The sequence below is a fragment of the Lactuca virosa genome, chromosome 5, assembly GCF_052849685.1.
Source record: "Lactuca virosa cultivar CGN04683 chromosome 5, Lactuca_virosa_CGN04683_v6, whole genome shotgun sequence".
Lineage (NCBI taxonomy): Eukaryota > Viridiplantae > Streptophyta > Magnoliopsida > Asterales > Asteraceae > Lactuca > Lactuca virosa.
The window spans coordinates 11,852,834-11,860,025 of NC_136430.1; the positions used below are offsets into that span (position 1 = coordinate 11,852,834).

Below are 7,192 nucleotides of genomic sequence, written 5' to 3' on the forward strand. Positions count from 1 at the left end.
CCATTATCAGTTTAAAGCTACAACTTTTTAACAGTTTGGACAAAATACTTAAATTGTTATTTTAAATATAACATTACAATGTCAACTTAAATATAAATTTCAGTTCCACTTAAAAAACCAAAGAATATTTTGTAAATAATTAAAAGTAATAAATTGTAGTGATAAATGCAAAAACTAAATTATAATCTCAATTTAACTAAAATATTTCCTAAAAATATTTTTATAATCGTTAAAAGTTTTCAAATAAGTAGCTTAAAATAACTTATAATAACAATAGTTAAAAATAACTCTATATAAATGATTATATTGTTACCTTTAAAATCAAAAAACAATGTTTTATGTTTTAAATAATTATAATGATAGAAATTAAAACATTAAGCAAAAATATTTAAAAAATTAATTAACAATAACAACAACTATAAATAACATTAAACCATATATTATATTTAATTTTATTCATATGTAACTCGCGGGTAGAAGTCATTCAAACGATTGAAATTATGCAGTTATAATAGATGTATATATTATCATATAATTCAAAATAATCAATATATTATATCAATTTAGTATACGAATTATTATATCAAATTTAACAATAACGTTATTGCTATATTAAAAAAACATATATTTGTAAAAACTTTAACTATATAAGTGTTTCTGCGCAACGCGCGGACATTCGCCTAATTTTCATATAAACTCAATGATTTGTGTGTAATTTGCCAATATAACAAAATATTTGATTGTCATTCAAACACTTTACTCAAACATATTATGTGTCACCTTCTAACGCAAGAAATTAAGATCGTGTATATTCCATTACTATGTGTGAGACCCGTGTACTATACGAGTTTTTTAAAAATAACAATTTAATATCAATATTTAAACATTAAATATTTTATAAAATAACACTTTTACAAAAATAATGTAATCTTTTGGAACATTTATAAAAGAAATCAAATATTATTTAGAGCATTTATGAGACTTTATTATCAAATTAATAGAATGATTCTCTTTTCTTATAAAACTTATTAGAATTTTGTGGATTTTTATTTTAAAAAATGAAAATTCCCAAAAAATGACAAGTGGAAAATAATAATTCTAAAACTCCCACAAAATTACATGTGGCAAAACTCTTGAAAATTTGACAAGTGAGAAAAAAAAAACCTTAATTTATTAGAGAGGATCCATCCATTGCTTAATTAAAATTACAAACCGGTAGAAAAATTATAATTTCCATAATTAATTACATTAATTCAATCATGTAAAATTTCATAATAAACTTCAGGAAAAATAACATTTGATTCCGACATATATTCCATTTTCCATTATAGCACTAAACTTACCAATCGAACAATTTAACCATTGCCATAATGAACTATAATAACGAACTCAACTAACGATTTCATAATAAACTTTAGAAAAACATTTGATTTGACATATATTCATATACTTCTTTCTCAACGCTGTTAACAAATACTCAACAATAAATGTATGTGTGTGTGTTCATATTCATTTCTTACACATTAATGAGTTGTTCCACATTCATTGGAGTCGTAAATTGTTGTGATCCACTATAGATAATGTTAGCAAAGATATTAGATGCAGTTTCCGTAGGGTGATAGAGATCCCAAAAAAGATGGTTTTTCCGATTTGAGCAATAAGTTGAAATTGGAATGCAAGGGATGTCAGCTTTTAAGTTGCCAAGTCCACAACAAGCTTCTTTTATCTCTGTGATTCCTGAAGTGTGACAAAATAAAAAATTATATATTTATATTGAAGGTTATTTTGAGAAATCGTAAAGGCAATTAAATTAAATTAGTACCATAAGTTTGAGGATGTTGGATGAGGCCATTCATGGCAGCGTATGTATCAAAATAAGAGTAGCTGATATCTGATGATTCTGACTTCAATCCCCGAAGCAAAGCCTTGAGACCTTCGTTATACTTCATTGACCAATAATTTGCTTCCATTTTGCATTCACCGGTGGTGTTTTGTTTCCTTTGTGCAGGACAACAACCAATCACTCCGACTCCACTTACCACAAATTTACGTGCTCCCAATGTGTACATATTCTGTACCCAAATCAATTCAATTAACTCTTATTCTTAACATCACTATCCAAAAAAAAAAAAAAAAAGTCTTTTTTTAACCATTGTGTTTATAGGTTACCTTGATGAGTCCTTTGAGAGTCGAGGCCATGAGATCAATATATTGTTGTGGGGTGTATTGCTTAGATACTTTGGAGTCTTTGTTGAAGTAGCCGAAGAGATCATTGCTTCCAATGACAATCAGAAATAGGGATTTGGATAAGTGGGCTTCTGCACCATTTGAGCCCATTTGTTGTACCAGTTGGTCATGGACCAGAGAGTAGTAGCCCACCTGCTTCGTTAATGGAATTGATTGTTTCTGTGTATTGAACAAAATTATATTAGATGAATAATAATACATGCGGGGATAGCTCAGTTGGGAGAGCGTCAGACTGAAGATCTGAAGGTCACGTGTTCGATCCACGTTCACCGCATTTTTTGTTGATTTAAAACGGGATTCGAAGGTCGATCAAGTTTGTTAAAAAGAAGCTTTTGGTATGCAGAAAAACCCGTCCCGGATTCCATATACACGTGAGAAGCACGTTCGTTATGTTTTTGTTTCTCCACAATATTTTAACTAAAATAGTACTAGTAATATTTTTTGTTAATAATAAATGTAATAATTTAGTAGGTTCTCTTGAAATAGATGTAATAATATGTTCGTATTTTACTTAAAATAAATAAAAAAATCTTTGGTTTTGCTAAAAACAAATTAAGTTTATTCTTTTTTGTCTATTTTAAATTATTGATCTTGACGGTTTTGTATATATATTTAATAACGATAAATCTTATTAATATTTCAGAATTATTGTTGATACGTAAATGCATAATGTATGAAGAGAAAAAAGTTAATAAGATCAAATATGCATTCTTTACAAATAATTTAAACTAATATGTTATTATTATCATTTTACGCGGAAGAAGAATACACTTTTAGAAAGAGAATGTGATTCCCATGCAAAAAGGTCAAAGGACTAAGGTAAATCTTGAAATCTTGATCTAGTGAGTTAGTGGTTTGGGCCTTTTGGCTTTCACCAAAATGTCCCCTCACTGCTTTTTAATATCTTTCTTTCTTTTATGCAGCTTTTTATGGTCAAATTTGTTTAAAATGGATAAATGATCACTTAAATTATGATTTACATATGTAATTTGTATTATGTTTGTAAATCATATATTTTATATATAAATAATGTGTAGAATACAACTATACAAGGTTCACAATACACTTTGGATATTCGATTGTAGACAATAAAAAAAACTGTTCTTTTAAGCATGTTTGAGGTTTTTCGTTATGATAAAATATGAGTAAATACATGATCATAATCTTGGATTTTCCATTGTAGACAATCCAAACTTTATTAAAATATTTAGTCGACATCTTATCTAAATAAACATGATTTTTAATGATTGATATATACGGAGAAATTATGATCATTACGTGCAAATCTCGTTTATTTTTTTTTAACAAAAACACAATTTTCTAATTTATTACGATATGTGTCTTACCCACTAACTTCTGATACTTTGTTTATACGATAAGCATTAATACATAGTAATATTTTTTTTATTCTAAAATATGTTGCGATAGAGTGAATTGATTGATAAGCTTTAAACAGTTATTATATCCCGATTTGATAAAGTCGGTTAACATGTATTGTTCAATGGTATTAAACAACGCTCTCTTCAAATTATTCGAAGGGTTAAAATTCATTTTATATAATAGTACTAAAAGAGAATTATACATAAAATAAACATAGCTTAAATTAAATCTTATCTAGGGGATGTATTTTCACAATTAGCGTCTAACGGTTTACACTATAACTTATCAAATGATTAAGATCTCCGATTACTTACAATAGATATTAATTAATTACCAACTGGGTTAGTTATCTGATTATAGTGACATACATATGAAAATATGTTTTCTAAAAAAAATGATTAAAATTATAACTCTCTTAAGTGTAACTTCTTGTATCATTAAATGACTACCAAACATTAGCTTTCATGATCATTCACCAAGTTCATACAAACACTCTAGATTATTATAACTATTTTTGTCGATTTGATATTTTATCGAAAAGGACACATTTAGGTTCACATTTACTACGCATTTTCATTGAAGTGCCTTCATTAATGGTCTCCTTTTATTTGGAAGCTATAAGACCAAACTTAGCTATCAAGTGACAAGTATCCACTCCCACATGTACACACACGTCCTTTCTACACCATACACTTTCATGATCTAAGTTTTGATGTAGTTTCCAGAATTTATCTTTAATTAAGTTTTGTTAATTTAGATTCACTCACATATATATATATATATATATATATATATATATATATATATATATATATATATATATATATATATATATATATATATATAATAACAAAAAACCAGCGTTTGTATAATTTTATGAATGAATTTTATCATGTTTTGATCGAGTTTTGAGATGCATGTATATATGAATGATTAAGCTTACAAAGAGTTCATCTGTTCCATTGAAGATGCCGGCACCTCCGGATGCAAAACTGACTCCGGTAACCGTGGAATTGGAACTGCTCAGCTTTTTTGATTTCGACACCAGTGACAGATACGGTGGTGCAAAAGGTAGTCCGACCTTTTCAGCTGCAAAAATCCAAATTTTAGAATTTAGAAACAAACTGCATGGAGGGAGTAGTAAAGCTATATATAAAATCGTCAACAAAGAATCAACGTACCTAAAAAGTCAGCGGCGTTTTTCCCGTTACTGAACCGACCGGTGGCTTTTCCGGTAGGAAAATCGACACCGTTGTGAGGAAAATCAGCCTTGGCAAGTGAGAGAGACAAGTAATTGTTGTTTCCGACGTCCACCAATGAGTCTCCGAATATGTAAACTCCTGGAACCGATTCACACAAACCACCAGATCCGAACACCAAACCACACCATAACAACAAACTAATGAAGTTAAATGGACTTCTATTAATGGAAGCAGCCATGACTGGTTTGTGTTTTGTTTGAAGGTATGTGTGTCAATGGATGCTGAAAGAATGATGTGGGTGATCGGGTTTAAAAAGAGGTGAAATGGAGCCAAAATAGGAGTGTGAACAACCGGAAAAAAAAAAAAAAATCCAAGTTACCATTCTCATTTCTGATGTTTGAGTTGTACGAATAACGTGTTGCGTGCTTTGTGGGATTGTACAGTAAATCCTATTTAATGGTCCACGTGGTCAGGTTTTTGCTAAAATTCTTAAATTAAAATATTAAGTTACTTACATTATTTTACATAATCATACTTTATCTTTTATATTTTATTTTTCGAGCTTTTTTTTATGTTGTTGTGTTTGGTAAGTCAAAAAGTAGCTTATAAGCTATCTTTTAAAAAAACTACTTAGGCTATATTTGATGTAGTAGCTGAAAAGTTAGCTGATAAAAAATAACGTTTGGTAAAACTAGCTGAAATATATAAAATTATATAAAAGGACATGTAATAGTATGTGTTTCTATAATTAATTAAGGGGTGTATTTGGAAAATTTAAAAAACTTCTAAAAAGCTAGTCTAAGTACATTTTCAAAAACCTAACTTATAAACTAGCTTATAAGCTACTTTTTGGCTTATCAAACACGACAACATAAAAAACTCGAAAAATAAGCTAGCTTATCAGCTACTTGTGGCGCGTCAAACACAACCTTAGACTAGTTTTTCGAGAGCTTTTTTAAAATTTTCCAAAAATACCCCTTAATTAATTATAGAAACACATTCATTTAAAATGTCTTTTTATATATTTTAGCTAGCTTTTCAGCTAATTTTACCAAACAACATTTTTTATCAGCTAGTTTTTCAGCTATCAACTAGTTTTTTATTTAACAACTAACTTTTCAGCTAACACCTAGTACGTCAAACATAGCCTAAGAGACAAGAATGATTAGGCTTCTCAATGAAAATATAATTTTTTGTCAGGTTTTTATATGGTTGTATCAAATGATAAAAATAACCATTTTAATGTTCTATATTATTCTTTGCTAAATGAAAATGATTTTGTTTGATAAGATATTTGAATCTACTAATTTTAAAAATTACAAAATATCGTACAAAATCCAAAATAAACATATATCCTTTTAAATCCATGAAAACATACATAAATTTAGATAAAATGCAACTTCACAACCTATTATAAATTCATAAATGCTACAAGCAAGTTAGATTGTTTTGAGCCCAAAACATATAACGATTTAACCTCAAGTATATAGGGACTCAGCTCTAGTTATTATCAAGCTTTATGAGCCTTATGTTCATATCAAAAAATTTAGGTTAAACTCAAAGCAAATTAGTATTAGTAAACACTTCTTGCCGATTGTTTTGAGCTATTTGAGTTTTCAAGTCAAGTTTGCTCTATCAAAAAAGCTTCCCATAGATAGTTTTTTAGTTTAATTACAACCCTAAATAAAAAATCTTACATAGGAGTTGTTCGTGTTTGACTTTATGAGATGAATCCTCAAGGTGTTCGAAGAACAATTATGTCGTTTTTGGGGACGCGATTGGTGAATCGGAGGACCTTCACTTTACAACAACACAAACCCTTGGATTCATGTTCCTGTTGTGGGTTGTGAAGTGTACCATTCGACACACTAGTGGCGGGAAGCGCCAATATTTGTGTGGAAGGAGGAGGGTGGGGCTAGTAGCAGGGAAATGAATAATAAGGTGGCGATGGAGAATTTCGTGGCGTCTATCACAATTTTGGAGGAGGGGACATTGTGAAGAAAAAAGCAAGAAAATAGATGTAAGTTATGAGGTCAAATGGGGAAGAAGTCACTTGTTGAATCGTTACGGGAGAATGGTGATGTTGAATAGTTTAGACCCTTATAAAATTGGTAAGAGGTTTTTATTTTTATACGAAACACTTTTAACGTTGTACTTTTAAGAGGTTATCTCTTGATGGAACCATTAAGATGTATACTGAACAGCCCCCTAAGTCATGCATACCATGGTTTTAGATCAAGATACTTCTATAAAAAAAAAAAAAAAATTGGCCCCTTAGAGTAATTATAATTACTCATTTATTCTGTAATTATATACTTTTAATTACATGTGGCAAAAAATAACACAACACGTTAACCCAAAAC

General features: G+C 29.1%; 1 protein-coding gene and 1 non-coding gene across 2 annotated transcripts; one reads left to right on the forward strand and one right to left on the reverse strand.

Moving 5' to 3' along the window:
* Window positions 1–1,413: 1,413 nt before the first annotated feature.
* On the reverse strand, window positions 1,414–5,189 carry LOC145116318 (GDSL-like Lipase/Acylhydrolase superfamily protein). The gene is made up of 5 exons (XM_079052661.1): window positions 4,809–5,189; window positions 4,571–4,716; window positions 2,170–2,406; window positions 1,823–2,072; window positions 1,414–1,737 (listed from the first exon to the last, which is right to left on the reverse strand). Exons 1-5 carry the CDS (start codon window positions 5,065–5,067, stop codon window positions 1,517–1,519), a joined length of 1,113 nt encoding a protein of 370 aa, XP_078908787.1. The 5' UTR covers window positions 5,068–5,189; the 3' UTR covers window positions 1,414–1,516.
* Window positions 2,449–2,521, forward strand: TRNAF-GAA (transfer RNA phenylalanine (anticodon GAA)). Its single transcript has one exon. It is a non-coding gene; the product is annotated as a tRNA-Phe (tRNA).
* Window positions 5,190–7,192: the final 2,003 nt, after the last annotated feature.

What these genes read in the sequence shown, in the direction of transcription:
- LOC145116318 (XM_079052661.1), bottom strand. Translation starts at nt 5,067, where the DNA reads ATGGCTGCTTCCATTAATAGAAGTCCATTTAACTTCATTAGTTTGTTG. An exon ending in AAACGCCGCTGACTTTTTAG is followed by an intron (nt 4,717 to 4,808) that starts GTACGTTGATTC and finishes GGATTTTTGCAG; the next exon opens with CTGAAAAGGTCGGACTACCT. An exon ending in CTCTCAAAGGACTCATCAAG is followed by an intron (nt 2,073 to 2,169) that starts GTAACCTATAAA and finishes ATTTGGGTACAG; the next exon opens with AATATGTACACATTGGGAGC.